This window comes from Notothenia rossii (assembly GCF_949606895.1).
Source record: "Notothenia rossii genome assembly, chromosome: 5".
Classification (NCBI taxonomy): domain Eukaryota; kingdom Metazoa; phylum Chordata; class Actinopteri; order Perciformes; family Nototheniidae; genus Notothenia; species Notothenia rossii.
This window is the reverse complement of record NC_136903.1, coordinates 1,051,542-1,077,825: the sequence shown is the minus strand read 5'-3', so window position 1 is coordinate 1,077,825 and position 26,284 is coordinate 1,051,542. Positions and strand designations below refer to the sequence as shown.

General features: G+C 44.1%; 2 protein-coding genes across 2 annotated transcripts in view; both read right to left on the bottom strand.

Annotated features, from left to right (window-relative positions):
* LOC307041213 (tryptophan 5-hydroxylase 2-like) overlaps nucleotides 1-1,472 on the bottom strand; it is a gene marked incomplete at its 5' end in the record, with an annotated part of 10,975 nt that extends 9,503 nt beyond the window's left edge. Inside the window, one exon of the mRNA XM_079684539.1 lies at nucleotides 1,273-1,472. Coding sequence (XP_079540665.1) covers nucleotides 1,273-1,472 — 200 coding nt within the window. The remainder of the gene's footprint in view (nucleotides 1-1,272) is intronic.
* A 576-nt stretch (nucleotides 1,473-2,048) lies between these two features.
* On the bottom strand, nucleotides 2,049-24,780 carry LOC307040800 (uncharacterized protein). Its single transcript, XM_079683910.1, has 10 exons — nucleotides 23,282-24,780; nucleotides 22,306-22,474; nucleotides 10,952-11,045; nucleotides 10,666-10,867; nucleotides 10,246-10,525; nucleotides 6,853-8,698; nucleotides 6,597-6,770; nucleotides 6,286-6,459; nucleotides 4,779-4,825; nucleotides 2,049-4,614 (listed from the first exon to the last, which is right to left on the bottom strand). Exons 1-10 carry the CDS (start codon nucleotides 23,354-23,356, stop codon nucleotides 4,034-4,036), a joined length of 3,642 nt encoding a protein of 1,213 aa, XP_079540036.1. The 5' UTR covers nucleotides 23,357-24,780; the 3' UTR covers nucleotides 2,049-4,033.
* Between the last annotated feature and the right edge of the window lie 1,504 nt (nucleotides 24,781-26,284).

Below are 26,284 nucleotides of genomic sequence, written 5' to 3'. Positions count from 1 at the left end.
ACTGCATCTCACAAATAAACAAGGACATTTAATAATCAGACCCTGCAATAAAATAAATCAAGTTTCACTTTAGTTTTTCAAGTAACTCAAATCAAACTCGCTACTCACTCACTCAGCATCATCAGACAGGTTTTTAGGAATATGAGAATGTCCACATTTCCAGGTATTTATAAGCTGGGATGTTTGGGCATTTACAATATCCCCTGCTCTGGAAACAACTCTCTCACTTGGTACTGATGTTGCTGGGACAGCAGTGGTCGCGTCAACCGAATATTTTATTTAACAATGACGGAAAAATCTGAAAGCAGTCTGTCATTTTGACAGATTAGAACAAACTCGGAACAGCGCCAACGTTTCCCCACAGCGAGGCTCCGGTGTTATGCCGTGTTATGCATGCCCTCCAAAAGGAAATGATATAGTTCCCAAACCGTACTTTGCCGTACAGATCAATACATGTCTGGGAGGTCTTGCTTTACGCTGTGCGCGTCCCGCGAGGTGCATGCACACACGGCATAACACCGCCCCCACCCCCGTTGACAGTTCACGAGATGCTCTATTGTGAACTGTTCAGACCCGACGGGTAATAAGGGATTATGACGGATATTTTACGATCCTGTCTGTCGAAATGACGGACAGCGAAAAAGTCTTACGCCAGGCTTATTGACAGGGCGAGATATAAATATATGGTTGGTACTTGTCAATGTCTCTAGGTGTGTAAATGTAACCCTGTAAATACGATGTCCTTTTGTGTTATCTGTTGTTTTATGTTCATGTTGTAACCTACTTGCTGCCATGTTAGACTGGTATCTCTTGAAAAAGAGATCGATGATCTCAATGGGACCACCTGGTTACATAAAGGTTTAAAAAAAAAAAAGTGTTTACAAAAAATAATATATATTTCTTTAATTAATTTTTTTTGAAAATCGCAGTAGATTTTGTCAGTCTCACGACGGTATTGGGAAGTTTATTTACCGCGATACCACGATATTCGGTATATCGTTACATCCCTATTAGATAGTCAATAAAAACTTCAGTATTTAGTGAAACATTATGTTTAAACCATACCCTGAAGAAATCCGCGATATTCCGGTAAATAATGATTTTATAGCTCTTTTTTGTCAAAACCTGTATATTCCGTCAGGCAGCTGCCATTTTGGCCATTTTTAGTAGTCACATGATCCGAAAAACTAGGTCGTGACGTCATCTATGCGATCACTTTGTAAACACGACAGCTCATTCGACGAAAACATGGCGGAGTATTTGAGTTCGGACTCGTCAGCCGAGGAAGAATCTTTGAGCAATGTGGAGAGATTGGATGGGGAATTCAGCCGTACAGGTTCGAGCCAAGAGGCCAGGACCGTCAGGAATCCAGGGACAGTGAGGATGAGTATGAACAGCACGGTGATCTTGCCGGAGACGATCCCTCTACTTGTGCAATTGATTTCGGGGGGCGAGTAGGGAGACCTGTACATGAATGGTGTACTTGCGATCGGTGTGTAGCCATGGACAATCCTCTTATGAACATATGTTGTCATGAGCTTGAAGAGCTTGAAAATAAACTGTTCACAGACGACTTGGACTGCACATGTTCACACGGGGAATTCAACACTGTGGTGTTAGAAAAAGCTGTATTGAGAACAGCACTGGTTTCAATGAAGGATGTGAAGTCAGCAGATGTTCCTCATTTGTTTCCGTCTCTCTTGACAGATGCTTTAAGAAGTCAGATTCTCTGTAACTATAATAAATACATGTGGATTCAACCCTGAAACCTTGGGATTGATGATTTATAGTTTCCGTTGTTTCAGCAACACGCCGACCAACCAGAGCCCCAGATCACCTCAGTGTGTTTCCTGTTTTTTAGTATCATTATATTTTCATGTTTCTTACGTAATTATCCCCATGGGAGGTTCAAATAGATAGATGGCTTCTTCATTGATCCCAAATTGGGAAGTTATTTTGTTGCAGCAGCAAAGTGTACAAGCATTAAAATCCTAAAGATGAGTTTCCTCCACAAAGCCACAGGCCAATAACAACGCTGAAGCTGAGCGTCAGGTATTCCATTATTTTATTAAAACACAAAGAAGAACGGCTCAACACGTTTATCTGTACGTTCAAACATCAACACACTGCGGCAGGGAATCAAATGAATATCATCACACACATCTCATTGTTGTTAAAGGGCAACAGGAGAGACTGATGGAGCAGCTTCAGGTGGGAGGGGGGGCACATTGTTGGAATGAAGTTAAAACTGAATCAAATTAAAGAAAAACTTATACAAATAAGAATAACATCACGACTGACATCAAAGTAATAACCCGACTCCAAAGTCCAGCCATCAGCCCTGAGTCCTGGTGCCTCAGCAGGTCCGAGGTCCAGATACTGTTGGCCAAAGGAAATCAAAAGTTCTCTTTTCCCTGTGGAGGCCTTTGTCTGGTAGTTTGAGCTCCTTTCTACAGCTCACCCTGTTCCACCTTTAGCTTCCTGGTAAGCAATTTACAAAGTAGTTCTTTCTGTTAAATTAAAGCCCATTTCATATATTTCAGTATAACTCAAAGAGGCAGGCTTTAAAGATCTCTAACAGATGTTCAAACAGAAATCCAAGGAGAAGCCTCGATGTCTAACACATGAAGTTAACTTGGAGTCAGACGAAGATCTCTTCAACATCGGCTATCCACGGCACAGCAGTCGGATCACAGCCAAGCATCCGAACGGAGCCGCTTGCGTTCGGCCGTCAGTGTCCCACACACCAGCCGTCACTTACACTCAAGCTCCCCCAACGAAATACCTCCAACGCCAGATAGATCCCAGGCTCCGTCTCCTTCGCCAGTGAGGGAAAAAGCTCATGCACAGCTCCCGGCCACTCCCGGACACTCTGCAGAGTTCGCCTTAGCATTTTCCCTTTACCGCGACGTCATCCGCTCAGTCTATCCCAAACGCAGAACGGAGTTAGACAAATACCTCTTCATAGAGCTCGACATGGCCTTACGTTTCGTAAGTTCAGGTTTCTACACCGACCACGTCCACTTTGCTAGTCAAGCCACCGGCCGCATTAAACAATTTAACCAGGGAAAACCATGGGGCGCTCTGGACTCTGAGCTTTACTGCCGCATCTTCGCAGCACGCGCATCCCTTTCTTGCCAATTATGTGGAGCCCCCTCCCACCCGGCCTCAGCATGCTCAGTCCGCGCTCCACCACCTCAAACACCTCACTCACTTCCCTCTCCATCACGCGATGCCTCAGACTTCAACCGTCTATCACCCGCCACCTCCCATCATACCTAGTCCTGCAAACAAACGTTCATCAGCCAACGCCCCCGTCTCAAAGCGCGTCGAAAGACGCGGAAGGCCAATCCTCTACCAGGGAGGCAGGATGGTGTCTAATAACTTCAATGAGCTAGGCTGCTTTCTCTCTAACTGCCGCCTAATGCACATCTGCTCTTTCCGCGGCGTCGCTCATAACAGGAGCACCTTCCCCCACAACCCGACCTAACATTTATGGCATAAACGTACTCCTTTAGGTTCCAGGGAAAACTGCGTGCGCATCATTCTAACTCCTCAATGGTAATATTTGGTTGGATTTAGGAACGTCCCCTCGATAAAAGATTATTATTTACCCATTTTAGAAGTGAAGATAGTCTTTGTTCCGGGCATGTCATTCTCAAGCCACAAGTTTCTGGTCCAGAAATATTTCCAGAACATCCTGCGTATTTTGGGGGCACTCTCAGAACACTATTCGAGCTCCGCAACAATCTAAACGACGTCAGACATGCACATGCTCGAGCCAACTGCATTTAATCCGACTCTTTTCGGGGCCTGCAATCAGCCCGAGCAGATCATGACGGAGACGGTACCCCCACTCTGAGTCTCCCTCTGCACGGACCACAGCACGTCCCACCAGACCAGAACATCTCATCAACCCCTCCATATCAATTAATTGTTACTTCTTGCAATAAACCTACAAACATCACACTGTTGTGGCGTGGTTCCTGCTAGTGAACAACATTTAAACCTCAGGACAGGAAGTGATCTCCTCCTACAGAGGACACAGAGACAGTGAGGAGTAATCTGACCAGAACCCAAACCCAGCATAGAGAGGTTCAGTGAATGTGGTTCTGATGGTGTGGAGGTGGGTCAGGGTGTCAGAGGAGACTCTGTAGAAGGAGAGAGAGCCAGCAGGATGATCCAGATACACTGCTACTCTACGAGAGGGGGAGGAGGAGGAGGAGGAGGAGCGGGAGTAGGAGGAGCGGGAGGAGGAGGAGGAGGAGGAGGAGATGATTGTTTCTCTCTTATTGTGCCTGACAGAGTAACCATAATTAGAGCACATCAGACTCCAGGACTGATCATTATCTCCAAACTCACAGTCCTCTCTGTATCCTCTCCTGCTGATTCCTCTGTAAGTCACTGCTATATCAACCCTTCCTCTCCACTTGACCTCCCAGTAGCAGCGATCAGTCAGAGCTTCTCTACACATCAGCTGTTTCCAGGAGTCAAACCTCCCTGGATGATCAGGATATGGCTCCTCATCTCTCACCCATGTCATCGTCCTGTTGTCCTCAGACAGTTTGAGGTTTCTGTGTGCTGTGTTTGAGTCCAGGGTGAGTTCACAGGAATCTGATGAGAGACACAGACAGCAGTTTATCATCAGACCCACCTGAAGGCTTTACTCTCTGTTAGTGGTCCTTTCTCTAAAGCTTAAAGTTCAGTCATGTTTTAATGAATAAATACCACCTCCATCATCTTTGTCTCTAGAGAGAAGCTGACTGATCCACACTTACACTTCCTCACACCTGGTTTGAACCTCTGCTCTCCACCATGGTCCAGCCTGGAGGAAGAAACACAGTCAGGATGATTTTCTATCCAACATGAGTCCTAGCTGCTGTTACCTGCTAACAGCTACCTGCTTACAGTCAACAGCCAAAATCTAACAGCTAACAGCTTAGTTTACCAGCTCCCCTCCTGCTGATATCAACATGAATTTGATGTTCGTGGTGGCATTGTGAGGTGAAAAAAGGAGCAGCGATGAATGGGTCTTCAACAATCCGCGCAGGTCCGCTGATGTCCAACTAGTGAATGGTATCAGGACTGGGCCATTAGCAAACATGTGAAGTTTCGGGCCGATCAGACAATGAGCATGGGAGTTACAGCAATAACATAAACATCACGTTTGATGGCGAGTGATCTGTCGCCATGGCAACCGCATATGATGACAGCCCATAATAAGCTTAGATGTGTTGAGGGCTGCATCATTATCAAACATGTGAAGTTTGGGGCCGTTTGGAGCATTCCCACTAAAAGTATGAGATTATTGTGTTTCCTTGGCAACTACATTTTAAGACATTTCAAAACGGACATCTAGATTTCTTCACAGCTGGACTCTTAGCCCACAGGTGAAGTTTGACCACTTTTTGCCAATTTTCATAGGAGATAAAGTAATATTGTGTTTTACGGCGAGGGGCTTTTGAGGAAAATTGGCACATATACATTTTGAGGGCCGGACCATTAACCATCCTCTGAAGTCTGGTGGCTTTTGGACCATTTTCAGTGGAGTTACAACACCGTGTTAGATGGCGATGGACGCGTCTCCATGGAAACGGCAGATCGTGAAACCTCAGATTTGATGTAGAGCTGTTCAGGGCCGCAGTGTTAACCATCAAGTGACGTTTGGCGGCGTTCGGAGCATATCAATTGGAGTTCTGATAATAATAATAATAATAATAATAATAATAATAATAATAATAATAATAATCCTATCGTTATCAATTATGTAGCGACTACAGTGACGTGGGCGAAGAGATAAATCACGTTTTTCCAACGCCAAATTCAAAATAGCCAACTCTACAATTTTTGACACACCTCCAAGAGGCTTTTTGGTTTGTCTCCACCCTTTAGATGTACCTGCCAAGTTTTGATCGTTTACGTGAAAGTGAAAGTGGGGGGGAGTTTACGTTAAAAACGGAAGTGGGCGTGGCTTGTGCATTTTTTTACGCAAAGTTCCGGAATCAAATGCTGACGCGCCTGCAACATTTGGTGAGTTGTCATATATGTTCAGGGGGTCAAATATGCGTTCAAAGAGGGCATATACAAATCATAATAATAGCGCGGGCTACCCACTGTCAGGTTTTCGGACCCTTTTTCCGTTGTTTTCCTTGTTTTGTCTGTGTTTGGCAGGGTTGTCAACCCTTCGCCGACCCCTGGTCTCAGACCCTAATAACCGTGTCATACATGAGAGGAAGAACATGACCTTTGAGATATTAGAGACACCTTCAGTCTGTCTGTCCATACCTGAGTGTCTCCAGTCTCCAGAGTGGATCCTCCAGTCCAGCAGACAGCAGCTTCTCTCCTGAGTCTCCTGGATGATTGTAGCTCAGGTCCAGCTCTCTCAGATGAGAGGGGTTGGAGCTCAGAGCTGAAGCCAGAGAAACACAGCCTTCCTCTCTGACCATACAGCCTGAGAGACTGGAACCAGGGAATACAGTAAACTCAGTGTTTTAAAAAGCAACAGGACAATCATACAAAGGTTGATCAACTTTATTAACATGAACCTGAACCTGGATGAGCGGTTTTTAAAGTAAAACGATGTAATAAATGCTGACCTGAGAGTCTCCAGTTCACAGTGAGGACTCTCCAGTCCAGCAGACAGCAGCTTCACTCCTGAATCCTGCAGGTCGTTGTTACTCAGGTCCAGCTCTCTCAGACTAGAGGACTGGGAGCTGAGGACTGAGGACAGAGCTGCACAGCTTCTCTCTGACAGCTTACAGCCACTCAGCCTGGGGAAGGATTAGCAATGAACACAATGTATTTTATTTATCATGTTTTAAACTGATCAATGTTGTTTGTATCTCCACTTACAGAGCTTTCCTGGAGGCTTTGACCACTGGCAGCAGCCTCAGAAGAGCCTCCTCTGAAGCAGAGTATTTCTTCAGGTCAAACACGTCCAGATCTTTTCCTGATGAAAGTAAGATGAAGACCAGAGCTGACCACTGAGCAGGAGACAGTTTATTTGTGGAGAGACTTCCTGAACTCAGGTACCATTGGATCTGCTCCACTAGAGAACCATCATTCAGTTCATTCAGACAGTGGAACAGGTTGATGCTTCTCTCCGGAGACGGGTTCTTTCTTATCTTCTTCTTGATGTACTCAACTGTTTTCTGGTTGATCTCTGAGCTACTTCCTGTTTCTGTCAGCAGGCCATGTAGGAGTTTCTGATTGGTCTGCAGTGAAAGACCCAGGAGGAAGCGAAGGAGCAAGTCCAGGTGTCCGTTTGGACTCTGTAAGGCCTGGTCCATAGCACTCTGGTAGAGATGTGTTAGTTCAGGTTTGGGTTTGGGTTTGGGTTTGGGTTTGGGTCTGAAGATTTTAAGCAGCCAGGAGGTTTTTGTTGTAGGTTTGGGTCTGAACACTTCAGACTTCTGGGAGGTTGTTGGTTCTTCTGCCAGCAGGTTGACTCCAGAGGTGATGAAGGTCAGATGGACATGAAGAGCAGCCAGAAACTCCTGAACGCTCAGATGGACGAAGCAGAACACTGGGTCCTCGTACAGTCCGCTCTCCTCTCTAAAGACCTGTGTGAACACTCCTGAGTACACTGAGGCTTCTGTGATATCGATGCCACACTCTGTCAGGTCGTGATCATAGAAGATCAGGTTGCCTTTCTGCAGCTGCTCAAAAGCCAGTTTCCCCAGAGCCTCCATCATCTCCCTGCTCTCTGGACTCCAGTGTGGATGTCTCTCACTTTTTCCATCATACTTGACGTTCCTCACTTTGGACTGAACCACCAGGAAGTGGATGTACATCTCAGTCAGGGTCTTGGGCAGCTCTCCTCCCTCTCTGGTTTTCAACACTTTCTCCAGAACTGAAGCAGAGATCCAGCAGAAGACTGGGATGTGGCACATGATGTGGAGGCTTCCTGAGTTCTTGATGTGGGAGATGATGGTGCTGGCCTGCTCCTGATCTCTGAATCTCTTCCTGAAGTACTCCTCCTTCTGTGGGTCAGTGAACCCTCGGACCTCTGTCACCAGGTCCACACACTCAGGAGGGATCTGATTGGCTGCTGCAGGTCGTGTGGTTATCCAGAGGCGAGCAGAGGGAAGCAGCTTCCCCCTGATGAGGTTTGTCAGCAGCACATCCACTGAGGTGGACTCTGTGACATCAGCCAGGACCTCAGTGTTGTGGAAGTCCAGAGGAAGTCGACACTCATCCAGACCGTCAAAGATGAACACAACCGGGAACTGATCAAACCTGCAGATTCCTGCGTCTCTGGTTTCAGAGAAGAAGTGATGAACAAGTTCCACCAAGCTGTACTTTTTCTTCAGCCTATTCAGCTCTCTGAAAGGTAATGGAAATGTGAACTGGATGTCCTGGTTGGCTTTGCCTTCAGCCCAGTCCAGAGTGAACTTCTGTGTTAAGACTGTTTTCCCAATGCCAGCCACGCCCTTTGTCATCACTCTGATTGGTGCATCTCTTCCAGGTGAGGCTTTAAAGAGGTTTTCTTGTCTGATGGTTGTTTCTGGTCTGTCTGGTTTCCTGGATGCTGTTTCAATCTGTCTGACCTCATGTTCTTCAGCTGTAGTTTCTCCCATGGTGATGTGGATCTCCGTGTAGATTTCATTCAGAGGTCTTGAATTACCCATTTCTAGAATTTTCTCAAATTTTTTCTTCACGTTGAATTTGAGGTTCCTTTGGCACTGAGTGAGAATCTCTGAATGATGAAAAAATTAAACAACAATTGAGACAATACTACAATTAACATAAACATATTCATCACAATATTTGTTCCAAAACTTTACACATTTCTGAACGGATAGTTTGGTTGGATCGAAGCTGTATCTCAATCATCTGTAGCTATCCAAAAATATTGTTCTTTCTTTCTATTGAAGAACCATGGCCCTAAACCTGGGCGACTCTTATTCCTGCTGCTGGAAGACGAGGCACGACCCTGGCAGATCGACCTCTGAGGATGTGGACTCAGCTCTCACTCCAGTCATACAGGAAGTGGATTGCTCTTAGTAATTGTCCAAATACTGCGTGGTCCTGCAATAGCCTAATATCAACAAGACGCCCTGGGGTCACAGTAATAATCTTTCCCTTCGTCCATAAGAAAATTCTATTGACCCCTCCTTGCAAATGTGAACGGCTGGACCATCGATAATGACCCATTTTGAAGGTAGGTCAGCAGTAAAGCTACACTGTGGAAAACAGCGGGAGTTGATCCATGACTCCCCCTCCTGAGATGCCTGACGGTGTGGAATCTGCAACAATGTTTGAGAACTAACCCAACCCCCTTCCACTCCTACATTTATTAATTTGCTTAGTTTTAGCAGTCTCCTGGGCAAACATAGCTCACCAGGACTCATTAACAGCTTGCTTCACAACTGCTGCCTTTTCCCAACAACTTTTGGGTCATTACTCTGAGCCATCACCTCTGCAAAACAGGCTTTAAGCATTGCCCATTTGTAGTACCTATCTGCAATGTCCCAACAGGAGAAAGTCTTCCAGAGGTTAAAGTTCAAGTCAAAGTTAAACTTTTCGCAGTCAAGAAGTAAAAGCAGCAGCTGGGTTCACATCAAGCAGGCTGTTTACCCCTTTCCCTCTCGAGGTTTCTCCTCTCTCGCCCATATGAGTGTTGACAGCACCAGCCATCAACACTCTGAACAACTACTGAACTCTGAACTGTTGGTCGATGCGTCGGCAGAGAGAACAGGGACAGCTTTCATCTCAGTGAACCTCAAAGGTCACCTGGGTAACTCTGGAAAAGCAGAGAGTCTAATCCCTATCCAGGAGTTTCTTTCCAGAGCCGGTTCAATGTGTAGAGGTGAGCCCTACTTTGTCTAGTTGGTCCTGCTCCACCTCCCACACCGACACCAGATCCGTCCCCAGCAGAGAGGTGACGGTTGTTTGAAGTTTGTATACTATGTTCCTCTCCTTCACCTACAACCCAACTGGCATTGATTAGACCCTTAGACCCAGTGGTGTGTAGACCCCGGTGCCTGGCTGCAGGATGAGGCCCTTGTCTGCCTGTCTTGCTTTTTTTCTAAGTAACTGATCTAAAAAGTGACCCTGCCAGAACCTATTGACCCTGAACACTGAGCTTTCAGGACCATGGGGGTACCTAAACCCTGACACCATGTACAGGTGGTGTTTCTCTGTGTGGTATATCAGGAGGACACATCCAATTCATGTTATCATTGTGATTTGCCTGACCTCAGGTTCCCTGTGTGTAAAACCATTTTTAAACTAATGACCTACCTGTCGGTTCTGATGGGATTTTTGATAATTCCTCCTCCAGGAGATTCTGATTCATCTCCTTCAAAACGGTTCTGGTCACTTTAATAGTGTTAATGCCGTAGTTCAGAAACATATGGTCCACAGTTTGTGTCCGACATGCATCCTCTAGTCGACTCTTTGGGATTCCTTCAAATCCTAGGACCTCCTGCTGCAGGTGCCACTTGAATTCTTCAAAGTCCTCTCTCCCCAATTGTTCTAAAGTTCTGATGAGGATCTTTTTCAGTGTCGCCATATTTTCTCCCTGCAGGGATCCAAAAGATACCAACAGACAATTGTATATGATCATACATCTGAAATAACATGGGTTCATGCAAAAAAAATACTTTCTTTGTTTTTCAGCAACAATACTATTTGGTCATTTTAAGGCAAATAAACTATTACTCTGGGTCCACGTACAGGTCCAGGTCCAGGTTCAAGTCCACCTTCAGGTCCAGGTCCAGGTCCAGCTTCAGCTTCAGGTCCAGGTCCAGCTTCAGCTTCAGCTTCAGGTCCAGCTTCAGGTCCAGCTCCAGGTCCAGGTCCAGCTTCAGGTCCAGGTCCAGGTCCAGGTCCAGGTCCAGCAGAATGTGGTGTTTCCTCTGGGCTGAAACACAACACAGAGCTTTGAGTGAATAATGAGTGCTGAGCTGAGACATGGAGAAGAGTCATGGACAGTTGGAAATCTCACCTCTGAGCTTTGGTCTGGCTGTCATGTTCCCCACACAGAGAGGGGGGGGCTCCCTCCTCTCTGTCCTCACACTGATCCATAGCAGAGCCTCCACCTTCACACAAACACAATACCATGCTCATCACAACAAGAACATCACAGGTGGGCCCGGCGCCACGAGGGGGCAAAAGGGGGCATTGCCCCCTCAGTTGTATTCTTTGCCCCCTCAGTTGTATTATTTGCCCCCTCAGTTGTATTCTTTGCCCCCTCACTTTGAGCATCATTCATCCATCGAAAAGTACAATGAATGTCACAATTATTAAATAACTTTAAATAATTATCTTCCCCAACACACGTCACTGTGTTTGGATCAGATATGTGGGCAGGCAGTCAAGCAACGTGTAAAAAAGCCTCAACCCCAAGTGAGCTTGTAGTCTTAATGTTAGCGTGTGGGCTTAGCTGTAAACACAGTGGGATGGGTGAACAAACATCCCAGTTTTCCGGGTAAAGCCCCAATTTCCGGGCGACGGTACCCGGTTAAAACTCCCGAAAATTACGAATTTATGTTCTCAATCGCCAAGTGTGGGATTATATATTAAATTAGTTTAGATGTATTGTCCCCAGGGGGAAATTCATGTTCACAGCTCTGTGAAAACAAGATGAAATCAAGAACAAAGAAGGCAGACATCTACAGGTAGCACCACACATGATGGTTACTTGTTATTATTTCGGGCTGCCTGTATGGATCAGCTTTTTGCCAAAGCGCTCAAAATGATAGACATGAATACAAGATGTGAAGATTAAACATTCATTGTATTGTAATTTTCTTGCAGAAATAACTGTATAACTTATACATTAGCTTCTCAGAAGCAGACACAAATAAATAAAATAACTTAAAGGGGCCTGGCTGCCCCTGTCATGCTCTTTGGGGTTTTCCCTCAGACAGAGGATGAAAGAGGCTTTTATTAACATTTTTTAACATTTGTAAATCATTTCCATCTTCATCCATTCAAACTGACAACCTAGCTCGACAAGAGATCCTTAAAACATTGTCCTTCAGTGACATCATGCAAAACTGTGATATGAAGACATTGGTCAAAAGGCTGAGATGGCAAAAAGATAAAGGCGAGTACGTATATTATTCTGGATTGTACTTATAAATCATCACAAAATAAATGATGTGCTGAACTGAAACACGTCAACATGTGTTGACGTGTTCAATTAACTACAGGGGTCCCTCAGGGCTCGGTTCTTGGTCCCCTCCTCTTCTCCCTGTACACAAACTCGCTCGGGTCTGTCATTAGCCCGCATGGTTTTTCATACCACTGCTACGCTGACGACACCCAACTAATTCTGTCCTTTCCCCGCTCAGAGACCCAGGTCGTCGCACGCATCTCTGCTTGCCTAGCAGACATCTCTCGGTGGATGTCTGCTCATCACCTCAAGCTCAACCTTGACAAGACTGAACTGCTCTTCCTTCCGGGAAAAGATTGTCCCACTCTTGACCTAACAATCAACATCGGCACCTCTGTTGTTTCCCCGACTCAGACTGCAAGGAATCTGGGTGTGGTCCTAGATAACAAATTGTCCTTCACTGCAAACATCGCTGCTACAACCCGCTGCTGCAGATACACGCTTTACAACATCAGGAGGATACGTCCCCAGCTGACCCAGAAAGAGACGCAGGTTCTGGTCCAGGCTCTCGTCATCTCACGCCTAGACTACTGCAACTCCCTCCTGGCTGGTCTACCTGCATGTGCCATCCGACCTCTGCAGCTCATCCAGAATGCAGCGGCTCGTCTGGTCTTCAACCTTCCCAAATTCTCCCACACCACACCGCTCCTCCGCTCCCTTCACTGGCTTCCAGTAACTGCTAGAATCCACTTCAAGACACTGGTACTTGCGTACCATGCTGTGAATGGATCTGGCCCTTCCTACATCCAGGACATGGTTAAACCGTACACCCCAGCACGTGCACTCCGCTCTGCATCAGCCAAACAGCTCGCTGCACCCGCACTGCGAGGGGGACCCAAGTTCCCATCAGCAGAAACACGTGGGTTTGCTATCCTGGCTCCAAAATGGTGGAATGAGCTCCCCATTGAAATCAGGACAGCAGATAGCTTACACATCTTCCGACGCAAACTGAAAACTCATCTCTTTAGACTCCACTTCGAGCGATAGAATTACTAACAAAGCACTTATATACTAATAAAGGGCTGGCTTTCTAAATGCCAGTTGAGTAGCACTTGAAATGTTTGGCTCTATGAAACCTGATGTACTTATATGATTCTGTTTTCTTAAAGGTTGTATCTTCCTGGTCGAATGCACTTATTGTAAGTCGCTTTGGATAAAAGCGTCAGCTAAATGCAATGTAATGTAATGTAATGTGTCTGAAGGTTTAAACAGAGAACAAAGTATTTGAGCTTAAAATGTCAATTCCTAGTAAACGAACCAACAATTGCTGAACCATTCATTGAAACGTTGACCTTTAACAACATTTAAACGCAGTTTTCCAATTCACAATGACATCTGTAAGTTTAACTGGTTTATAAAGCATTCAATGAAAGACCAAACTATTCTAGGTGTAGGAGCTCACATTAATACACTGTCAGTGTTAATAAACTAAAAAAAGACAAGTCGATGTGCCTGCAAGACTGCACTCAGGTAAACAAAACATATTATCCGTGCCAGCAGCTAACCTGCCTGCGAGCCTTCGCTCAGGTCATATTTACACACGGCGCGGCTGAAGCCCGCTAGCACTATAGAGAACCGCAGTGACGCGTCATAAAACCCGGAAGTAAGTTAGCATTTTTAGCACTTCCGGTTCCTTCCTCAAAAAGCAATGCATGTTTTCCGTAGGGTTTTGGAAAATAGCTCGAAATAAGGTCTGTGGTTGAAACAAATTTAAGAGATAAATCACGTTTTGTTCTACGACATTAAATACATCAGCAGTGACCCCACTGGGGATTTTTGAAGAGTTTACGTGTCTGAAAAACGATGGTTGTTACCGAGTGGCTGAATAGGACTACAGAAATTGTCGAGGCCGTTGTACGTCATTACGCCGAACACGTAAACTTTGAAATTGTCGTTTTTAACACCGTAGTTTTACAAATTATAGAATAATTAATTATCAGTGTTTTCCAATTTTACTCGGCAGTTCGTTTCGTTGGCTAACGTTAGCTAAAGCTAGCGCTACTAGTTAGCTACGCAATGGTTTGTTGCTTTGCTCCGGGTTGCAGCCACAGGTCTTCGCATGAAACGTGCTTGTTCTATCGTTTTCCGGCCGATGTTTTCCAAAGGAGAGTCTGGATTCGTGTCATGAGGTAAGCTGATGTTACATTTTTGTCCATGTCACGGTGAAATGTAAATGATGGGTAGTGACTGTATCGCCGTTTTAGAGATGGCGCCGCTGAAAAGACCGCAACATAAAGTAAAGATAATGAATACATCTTATTAAAACCTGTGTGGCTTATATGATAAGTCTTATTAGTACAAGCAGCATAACGTTTCACCATGTAACTAAAGATTGTAGTCAGGGAAATCAGTTTGACATATTGAACTAATAACAAATCACCTCTGGCTGGCAGAGAACTCTCTGCTCCATAGCTTCTCTTGGACGTAAAATCACATGTACATTTTACATTTATATTCAATTTAATATTCCATCCCTCACATACTTTTGTATATATAATAACTTATATTTAGTTTTTCTTGTTATGCTGCTGCAACACAAACATTTCCCAAATTGGGATCAATACAGTAATATCTTAATTAATTAATTAAGAAATATAACTATTATAATTAGTGTAGCAGCTGACACCTATTTTCAATATGGATTCATCTACCATTTATTTCTTTAGTTCAATTTTCATCTATAAAAATTTCAAAATAGTGAAAATGTTCACGAGACTTATCAAAGTGAAGGTTATATCTTTAGATGTTTTGTTTTAGCCGATGTACTGTATGTCTTAATGCTCTTACAGTATATGTGACGGTGTGACTTCCAAGAAACTATATTTTATATCTTCCCAACAGACGAGCTGACAGGAAACACTCTAACAACCACAACATTGCAAAGGCGAGTAAATGTAAATTAAAAACAATTCACAATTTTATTATTTCTTCTTCTTTCTTGCAGTGAGGTGAAGCTGACCTTGCACTTGGTGCCAGTAAGGATGTTTCTCACGCAGGCTGAATGTTTCTCATTCCTTACTGACACAGAAGCCCTTGATTTGCAATGCTTCACTAATTGTCATTCCCCTGGCTCCGCAGGGACACTTTACCTCAAGCACAGCGGAAGACCCTACCAGACCATCTGGAGATGCCCCTAACAATCCTGATAGGGAGAGACACAAATCTGACTCATGGACCTGCATCTGGGTTTTAGTGGTGAATGCCCTGACGCCCTCACATTCATTCATAGTCCCCCACTGTACAGACAAAACACCATCAAGGGCCTGTTGTTGCCCTAGCACCCTGGCAATAAGGGAAGCAGTCACACGCTTTGACCTCAGGACAGCTCCAAAGTTGCTGGCAGTCAACCTTCCTTTCCTGAACAGATGCCAGTTTGGGCTGGTTCGCTGACCAGTGGTAGCCACCTGAATTGCCCTCTGTTGCTCTTCAGACAATGCCATGCTTGCCACAATTGCCTCAGGTCCCTGATGCCCAACAGATTTGATAATTTCAGGAACAGTAAGTGTTTCCAAGCTGCAGTGTTCCTCTTCTGGCTCGGGGGAGAGAAGCCAAGAAATTCCTGAGAACCTGCCCCCGAGTCTGTCCCTCAGCCAGTCACGATCTTCGGAGGTGGGCTCTCTTGTGAGCGGGTTAAATTAGTTATTGGTTTCAACAGTCGCATTAAAACAGTTACTAAATCAGCTTACTATCACCTAAAGAACATATCTAGGATTAAAAGACTGATGTCACAGCAGGATTTGGAAAAACGTGTCCATGCTTTTATCTTCAGTAGACTGGACTACTGCAATGGTGTCTTCACAGGTCTCACTAAAACATCTATTAGAAAGCTGCAGCTGATTCAGAACACCGCTGCTCGAGTCCTTACTAACACTAAGAAAGAGGATCACATCACTCCTGTTCTGAAGTCTTTACTCTGGTTCCTCTCTGACACTAAGAAAGAGGATCACATCACTCCTGTTCTGAAGTCTTTACTCTGGTTCCTCACTGACACTAAGAAAGTGGATCACATCACTCCTGTTCTGAAGTCTTTACACTGGTTCCTCACTGACACTAAGAAAGTGGATCACTCCTGTTCTGAAGTCTTTACTCTGGTTCCTCTCTAACACTAAGAAAGTGGATCACATCACTCCTGTTCTGAAGTCTTTACTCTGGTTCCTCTCTGACACTAAGAAAGTGGATCACATCACTCCTGTTCTGAAGTCTTTACTCTGGTTCCTCACTGACACTAAGAGAGTGGATCACATCACTCCTGTTCTGAAGTCTTTACTCTGGTTCCTCACTGACACTAAGAAAGTGGATCACATCACTCCTGTTCTGAAGTCTTTACTCTGGTTCCTCACTAACACTAAGAAAGTGGATCACATCACTCCTGTTCTGAAGTCTTTACTCTGGTTCCTCACTGACACTAAGAAAGTGGATCACATCACTCCTGTTCTGAAGTCTTTACTCTGGTTCCTCACTGACACTAAGAGAGTGGATCACATCACTCCTGTTCTGAAGTCTTTACTCTGGTTCCTCACTGACACTAAGAGAGTGGATCACATCACTCCTGTTCTGAAGTCTTTACACTGGTTCCTCACTGACACTAAGAAAGTGGATCACATCACTCCTGTTCTGAAGTCTTTACTCTGGTTCCTCACGGACACTAAGAAAGTGGATCACATCACTCCTGTTCTGAAGTCTTTACTCTGGTTCTTCACTGACACTAAGAAAGTGGATCACATCACTCCTGTTCTGAAGTCTTTACTCTGGTTCCTCACGGACACTAAGAAAGTGGATCACATCACTCCTGTTCTGAAGTCTTTACTCTGGTTCCTCACTAACACTAAGAAAGTGGATCACTCCTGTTCTGAAGTCTTTACTCTGGTTCCTCACTAACACTAAGAAAGTGGATCACATCACTCCTGTTCTGAAGTCTTTACTCTGGTTCCTCACTGACACTAAGAAAGTGGATCACTCCTGTTCTGAAGTCTTTACTCTGGTTCCTCTCTAACACTAAGAAAGTGGATCACATCACTCCTGTTCTGAAGTCTTTACTCTGGTTCCTCACTGACACTAAGAAAGTGGATCACTCCTGTTCTGAAGTCTTTACTCTGGTTCCTCACTGACACTAAGAAAGTGGATCACATCACTCCTGTTCTGAAGTCTTTACTCTGGTTCCTCACTAACACTAAGAAAGTGGATCACTCCTGTTCTGAAGTCTTTACTCTGGTTCCTCACTAACACTAAGAAAGTGGATCACATCACTCCTGTTCTGAAGTCTTTACTCTGGTTCCTCACTGACACTAAGAAAGTGGATCACATCACTCCTGTTCTGAAGTCTTTACTCTGGTTCCTCTCTAACACTAAGAAAGTGGATCACATCACTCCTGTTCTGAAGTCTTTACTCTGGTTCCTCACTGACACTAAGAAAGTGGATCACATCACTCCTGTTCTGAAGTCTTTACTCTGGTTCCTCACTAACACTAAGAAAGTGGATCACATCACTCCTGTTCTGAAGTCTTTACTCTGGTTCCTCACTGACACTAAGAAAGTGGATCACATCACTCCTGCTCTGAAGTCTTTACACTGGTTCCTCACTAACACTAAGAAAGTGGATCACTCCTGTTCTGAAGTCTTTACTCTGGTTCCTCACTGACACTAAGAAAGTGGATCACATCACTCCTGTTCTGAAGTCTTTACTCTGGTTCCTCACTGACACTAAGAAAGTGGATCACTCCTGTTCTGAAGTCTTTACTCTGGTTCCTCACTGACACTAAGAAAGTGGATCACATCACTCCTGTTCTGAAGTCTTTACTCTGGTTCCTCACTGACACTAAGAAAGTGGATCACTCCTGTTCTGAAGTCTTTACTCTGGTTCCTCACTGACACTAAGAAAGTGGATCACATCACTCCTGCTCTGAAGTCTTTACTCTGGTTCCTCACTGACACTAAGAAAGTGGATCACTCCTGTTCTGAAGTCTTTACTCTGGTTCCTCACTGACACTAAGAAAGTGGATCACATCACTCCTGCTCTGAAGTCTTTACTCTGGTTCCTCACTGACACTAAGAAAGTGGATCACTCCTGCTCTGAAGTCTTTACTCTGGTTCCTCACTGACACTAAGAAAGTGGATCACTCCTGTTCTGAAGTCTTTACTCTGGTTCCTCACTGACACTAAGAAAGTGGATCACATCACTCCTGTTCTGAAGTCTTCTCACTGGCTTCCTGTGTGTCAAAGAATATATTTCTAAATACTGCTGCTGTTTATAAAGCACTGAATGGTTTAGGCCCAAAATACATTTCTGACCTCCTGCTAAATGATGAACCATCCAGATCTCTCAGGTCTTCAGGGACTGGTCAGCTTTCTGTCCCCAGAGTCAGAACTAAACATGGAGAAGCAGCGTTCAGTTCTTATGCTCCAAACATCTGGAACAAACTCCCAGAAACCTGCAGGTCCGCTGCAACTCTGACTACTTTTAAATCCTGGCTGAAGACTTTTCTTTTTGCCGCTGCTTTTAATTGAACTATTCATATCTTAGACTGCACTGTAACTTTGATCCATGTATTTTTTTTTAATGCTTATTTTATTAGCTTTTCTTTTTAATGACTGATTTGAAATGCCATTTTCTTAATGTCTTTCATTTTTTGTGAAACACTTTGAATTGCCTTGTGTTGAAAGGGGCTATATAAATAAACTTGCCTTGCCTAATAAAGATTTCATGTGACACATACAATGGATTTGTTGATGGGAATGAATGTGAATAAATTAACTCTAGGTTAACGGTACTCTTGCTATCACTACTCACCGACACTATAAACCTTGTCCCTCATGCTAGCCCTGACAGCACCGGTGAGCACACCTTCATCTAGGCTGCACTGTAACGTGTCCTGACTTGTAGTGGTTCTCTCCTATCTACACTCTTCTTGTCATCTTTGTAAAACGATATCAGACTGGTAATTGACACAGCCATGACTTCTAGTTAAATTCAGTGTGGCTAAAATGAAAAGCTCTGTTAAAATATGCAAGCACGTGAAAGTCAAAGTCAGCCTTTATTGTCAAAAATTCTACATGTGTTATACATCCAGAAATATCGTTTCCCACAGTGTGACATGTATACATAAAACAAAACAAAACGGGCCTAGATAACCGGGGTATACAGTTTAAAATGGTAATATATTTAAAGTGTTCAAAGTGCAGTTTCAGTCCAAGTCAGTTGAAACGATCTTAAGTTGGCGTGACGTTGAAGTCGTGCGACCCTGCTGCTGTACTGGCTTGTAGTTTGTTTATAGCATAACGTTAGCATTTCACTTTTGGCAACTAGATTTATGATTCAAAAATTATAAAAGTAGGGTTGACATGTGGATATTATCCGGCTGAACGAAACGTGATCCCTCTCTTAAATGTGTGTCAACCACAGACCTTATTTCGAGCTATTTTCCAAAATCGTATGGAGAATTTTCATTGGTTTTTCGCGAAGGAACCGGAAGAAGTTTACTTCCGGGTTTAACGACGCGTCACTGCGGTTCTCTATTAGCACTATCAGTATCGCTAGCACCGTTTTAAATTCAATGAGTGTCTCGTTTGCAAATGCTTCATTAAGTTGCTTGTGTTACCCCCTTTACAAGCAACTCATTGAGTACATAGATTGCACCTTGCACTATCGCCTACATTTTTTAAAAGTGCACCCAGACCTTCGATGGCTTCGCTCTGTCCACCATGCCTGCGGGAGTCTCACAACAATAATAAGAGCGCTGTTGAGAGAGAGGACCAGTGGCATTTAGAGTGGCCAATCAGAGGGGTCTCAAACCGGATACATCACACGGGATGAGGGTTCCCAACCAACCAGAATGGTTTAAAGTTAAACTAAGGAAGTAGACGTAACAGATATATCGATAGCAGCACCGTTTGTCCAGCGGCTTAACGGTATACCGATACCGTCCAATCAGGTACCAGCAGTGGCGGCTGGTGGAAAATATTTTTGGTGGGGCTGTTGATATAGTGAGTAAAACAGTTTTTTGGGGAGAAATTACCCCTTAAATTGGGACTTCTGGTGATGTAATGGCCCCATCAAATCTTGGTTCTAGGGCCAGGAACAACCAGGCTGAGTCGGGCTGAGTATGCTAAGCTAACTGCGGTCAAGCCAGCCTCCACTCGGGAAAACCTGGTCAAGCCAGCCCTCACGTGATATTGCGGTGCGCCAATATCCTGTGCATTACGGTAGAGTAAAAAAAAAAATCCTCCCTCTGTGTTTAGATGAGAATAAAACAAAAACTGTCCAGTATCAAAGACTCATTTCACTTCAGGGTGATAGCAGGACATCCCATCTAGTCATTCAGAAAAAAATCAGGATATTCTGATGTAGAGTTTCAAAATAAAAGACCTTTGAAGTCTCATATATGAGCTATCATCCCTGTTTTTGGATGAGAATAAAACAAAGACTGTCCGGTATCATAGATCCATCTCACTCCAGGGTGATAGCAGGACCTCCCATGTCGTCAGTGAACTCCCGTATTATATCTGCTCTCTGATAACACAGACAGCTGCAAGCAGCTATTGTCTGAGATCTCATGATGTAGTATTGTTAGATGTGCCAAGAGCAAGGACTGTCTTAGGTGAGACAGCTTCTATGTGCGCAGCTCCACTTGCTTGGAACAATCTTCAGCAACAATTGAACTGAGTGATCTCATTCCTCTGCATGTTTTTAAAGCTAGGCTAAATGAAATGCTCGTTGATACTATGGGCACTTGTAAATGTCTATAACTATGTAAATGTATCCTGTAAATATAATGTAGGATATCCTCTATTGTTTTATGTTTCATGTGGAACCTATATGCTGCAGGTCTCCCTTGAAAAAGAGATCTATGACCTCAATGGACCAATCTGATTTAAATAAAGGTTTGAAATGAAGTGAAAAGAGAGAGAGCGGCCCCGTTGAGGGAGTTTACGGAGCTGACGAAAAGACACAGAAAGACAGAAGCATTTTAAAGGGGACCTATCATGCAAAATGCACCTTTCTTTTATACATGAATATGTGTCAAGGCAAAGACAGGGTGGAGGAGAGCAAAATAGAGCGAAATGAGGCATGGCTAAAATGCATGATCTGTTTGGTATTTTGAAAAAGAAAACGTATAAATATACCTTATAGAGGTATGGCCCTACAATATATTATTCAAATATAGCATGATAGGCCTGTGTGGGCATGTGCGGGTGGAGGGAGGGAGGGAGGGAGGGGGGAGTGTAGTGAGTGTACTGTGATATTGCAATGTAATTGAAATGGCTTTGATTGTTGTACACTATAATGAAATAAAAAGACTTGTGAAAAAAAAAAAAAGACAGAAGATCAATAACAAGTATATTTAGGCCTAGGTGTTTTTTGTAAATAGCGACGGTGTCAAGAGGAAGACAAGTCCCCCATACTATAACTGCAATCAGAAAACTCAAAATCAATTTTCCAAAATCCGGCACTAGACGTGGTCTTAAACGCATATTTAAAAACGGGGACATTTCCGGGGACAGATTGACCCGAGGATTGGCCTCCAAAGCCAGGCAGGCATTTGGTATGATCACATAGCCATATGAGGCCGGACTCGGAGCGCTTTCCTTTGCTTCCAGCTGTCAGATTGTAAACAAAGTCACGTGACTGGGGGCAGCTGACAGCGCTGACAAGGTCCCGCAGCGAGATGCTACAGTGCTAATTGTGGGCTTATCATGTTTATTCAGCCACAACAGAAAGAAGAAAAAAACGTTCACTCTCTCCGGAGGGGCAGGTCAGCCAAAAAGGGCAAATGGGCCATTGCCCGGGCAACATTAGCCCGTAGCTGTACGTCCCTGGTCACTTTGTTATGAAATGCCAGCTTTTAGGCCTTGGTTTGAACATTCAATCCTGAAAATAAAAAGTCAAGCAGATTAATTTGTTTTAATCCTGATATAGAGTAGATAGTAAGTAAGTCAATCTGATAGGAAGACGGGTTAAGGGATAGAGGAGAACATGTTATGGTATAATTACAGAACCTGTCAATTTATACATTGAGGAAATCAATGTTCGTCTGTTAACCAAAGTGCAGCCATCTAATAATGTTCTATCTGTTATTAAAGATCAGAGGAACAGAACGAGAGGGGTGAATCCGGAAAACAAATAAAGAATCAAAGAGACTGTAGAGCAGTGAGAAGGAAAAAAGCTTAGTGTGTCAATTCATTACTTTGCCAGTATTTTTTGTTGTTGTGAAATTTTTTTGCCCCCTCAGTCCTTTCATCCTGGAGCCGGGCCTGACCACAGGACACATGTGCTTCTCCTCTCAGATGTCCCACAGCCCCAGGCCATTTTGCACACCTCTCTGAGCTGATCAGTGCCTCAGAAACGGGTTTTACCTGCAGGAGAATCATAATCTTACCAGAAAAGCAGACATTGCCAACAGTGCTTGGACCCAGCTAGCTCTGACGGAGCTCGTGTCCAAATAAAACATGTTGTTTGGTGCAGTGATTAGAAAGGTACTTGTGATACGTGTTAATGCACTCTTATGTTTTAATGTTGAACTCTTTTTACATCTCTTTCTAAATCTTTGAAATCCTCATATAGATCTTGAAATGACAACTGAGGTTGAAGAGAGAGACACAGGATATCTGATGTCTTCCTCTGGGGGCCCCTGTTTGCTGAGGGCCACTAACCAACCACTACGTTGAGTTCCATCGGGGGGGCTGTGGGCCATGAAGAAAGGGTTTTGCCGCATGTGGGGCAGCTGAGAGCTGAACTGGGCTAAAGGCTCTTCAGTGAAACCAGGTGAGTGTCAGTAATGGAGGATGGCCGCCTCTGAGCCCTTCACACTGCATCCATGCACTTCAGAGTATTAACATATAAACTTCTGAGTCACGAGTTGTAGACCTGTTCTAACACGCTCTGCATTTTTCTCTGATGACATGAACTCAAATAACAATCAGACAGTAGCAGCTCCTTCTACCAGAAGCACTGACACCAGTACATGGAAATCTTTCCAAAACCATTCTGCTTTCACTCAGAGAGAAACCCTACACAATACTATATCATATCTCTAGATATATATCTATAGATAGATATCTATAGATATATATCTATATATCTATAGATATATATCTATAGATCATATATCAATGTGATCACAGTGATCCTGATGAAGGAACAGACTCCTGGAGGATGCTCACCTGCTGATCTCGTCTCCTCAGTCCTGGTTCTGCCTGCTGTTCCCTATATCTCCTTTTATTCAACAGTTTGAACATCAACTGCCGCAGATGTGACTCACTGACAGAGGAACTCTGTACTTCCGCTCTGAGTCTCAGAGGAAAGGGGGGGTGGAGTTTGAAGTGTTGAAATAGTTTTCCACTCAGGAGGAACTTGTAGAAGGAGAGAAACGTATAATATGAGAGTGAGGTCTTTGTCTTTACCACTGACTGATCATTATGTCTGTTTTATTCACCCACATGCCTTTGCTGATAAATACTCTGTTTCTAAACTGAGTTGTTCTCAGGACTGCAAAGATTCAGTTCAGAGTGACTGAGCCCATCTCAGAATCGAGCTGCCATCTTTGGGATTATCGACAAGACCGAGACTTCATGGCCAGAGGCGGCGTTCGTTGTGGCCGGGGATTTTAACACCACTAAAGGCCCAGATACACCGGCCAGTCACCGGAGAAGTCGCCGACGCCGACACCGACTGTTGCGTCGCCGGACTCTCCTGCGTATTTGCCGACTTTGCGCACTGGAACCGCAAATCCGAGCCGAGCACGTATGAACTGCGTATGCGTGAGTGACAATAACTCTCCTTACCAGCAGGCGGCGGTAGTGTGTATTCATCATTCAAAAGAGGCAACAACCAGAACAACCGGAAGACAGAGAAGAAGAACAGACTCCGTGATATAAACAAACAACAAATAGCGTTTTTCTTTCCATTCTCACTCTCGTCCATTGAAAACATGAACGAACAGGAGCTCTATTCCTAAAATCAAAAGCCCTGGATAAACGGCGAGGTGCGTGCCAAGCTGAAAGCGCGCAGTATCGCGCACAGCAACACGTTCTCACTACCAACCCGTCACATGTTGACGGTCGGTCAGGGCCCCTCCCCGTCACTCTATTACGTACAGGGTACCCCTTGAGGGTCAGTTTTCAACGGGCAGGGCGTCCCATTGACTTGCAGAGAGCTCCCTGAACGTTGGTAATAGAGGAGTTGGGATCGTGGCGAAATGCTCCCCTCAGATCCATTCTCACAGCGTTCATCAACCTTTCTCTAACTCCATATCAAGCCACACTTATTGGTTTTACTTCTTTATTTTAATTGAATAATGCAGGACTTTTGTTGCCGTCAGTTAGGAGGAGAGTAGGGGCTCAGAAAACTGAAATCTGTATTGTTTCTGCGTTTTTTCCTTCTACGGCTGCTGCCTTCCTGGTCCTTTTATCTGTGTTAACCTGTGTGACATGCAAATGAGCTGTGCGGTTGTCCTGACGTCATTGGCTGCCATCTCCTGGTCCGGCCCCTGAAGATTTTGATAGGAGCACGCCGGGCCCGACGCACTCCAATCGCAGCGCACAGCCGGCGCACACCTGCTGGAGATGACTACAAAGCCTGGGGACAATCATCACTCTGGAGGCTCTGCTGAGTGAACAGACGGCTCTCGCTACTTGCTCTTCGGTCAGTGGTTAACTTGTGTGGTCTGTGTTTGGTAGTGTTGATATGATTAGATGTGACTAGATGTGACTAGATGTGACTAGAGTATCTTAGCCTCTACTTTGACTGTAGTTGTTTAGTTTAGCTGTCTTTCCTTACAGCCTCCTTTTCTTTAGTTTGTACCACTGCAATAGTGAAGGTTCTTTTGTTTAGTTATGTATATACCTTTGTATTTAAGTATGCTCACTTATTAGAGTCCTCCCTTTGTTTGGTTGCCCATTTAAACTTGCGCCCTTGTGGCCACCTTTGTTTGTTATTTAAACCGGTGCTTTTGTGGCTTGTGTTTGTCCCAGGCTGCTTGCCTGCCATGTTGTTGTCCTGCTATACAATAAAACTGTTCATAATTATGACCAATTCCAACTGGTGCATGTTGCTTTCCTCTTTCCCTAGTCGGGACGTAACAATACTGCAAGGAGACTTATATTGTGAAGAGAAATGTAAGATGTTGTTTAATTGCTGATATATTTATGATCCACGTCACGTTTTCAGTTTTGGCGGCAGTTCTTCCTGTTTGTCTAGAAGTCTTCTCATCAGAGCTCTATAAATAGAGAACTACGGCAGATCTGTAATATTTAATGCAGCCGAACCGTGTATTACAATGCCGTTATGTGATGACCTCCAAAGAGAAAAGCAAGAACACTCGGAATAAAGTATTTTATTTTTTTTAAATGTTTTCGGATTTCACATCAACAGGAAGTCTGGTTAACTAAAATGTCCGTGAGCAACAATACCCCAACCCATAGGTCCGCGGGTGAATAATGTCAATCACCACGTTACACACATACCTTCATATTTACATGTCAATTTACATTAAAGGATTTTGTGAGGCCTTCTAAAATGTTTTTAAATATAATTAGGGTTGTAGTGAAGAGTTTGTAAATTATTACGTTGCCTGGCAACGCAATCGCACAACAGCACGTCCATTAATTCCACAACCCCACACATGGATTAACATCGATATAATACATTTATGTAGCCTTTGTTTCTGCTATTATCTCATTATTTTATTATTTAATGATCTCAAAGGGTCTGAATATCTCTGAGGTTGTGGTGAATGATGTTGCACTCTCTGATCATTCCTGTGTTTTCTTTGAGGGCTCTATTTCTGTTCACAAACATGTTCAAAAAGAGGTAACCACAGAATGATATTTAACTGAAAATACTTGGGAAATGTTTACTCAGAATCTTTCTTCCACACTAGCCCCTGCTAACATCTCAGTAAATGAGCTAGTAAATCATTTTAATTCAAAATGTTATAGATGCCATTGCTCCAACTAAGGTAAAGGAAGTGACTGGCAAGAAAAGATCTCCATGGAGAAAGGCCGTGACCGTGAGAACAGAAAAAGAGAATGTCAAAAAGCTGAACGCAGGTGGCGAAAAACAAATCTCCAGGTTCACTTTGAAATCTATAAAGAGAGACTTGGCTTTTATCATTTGGAATTGAAAAACGCACGACAGTCTTTCTTCTCTGACATCATTACCAAAAA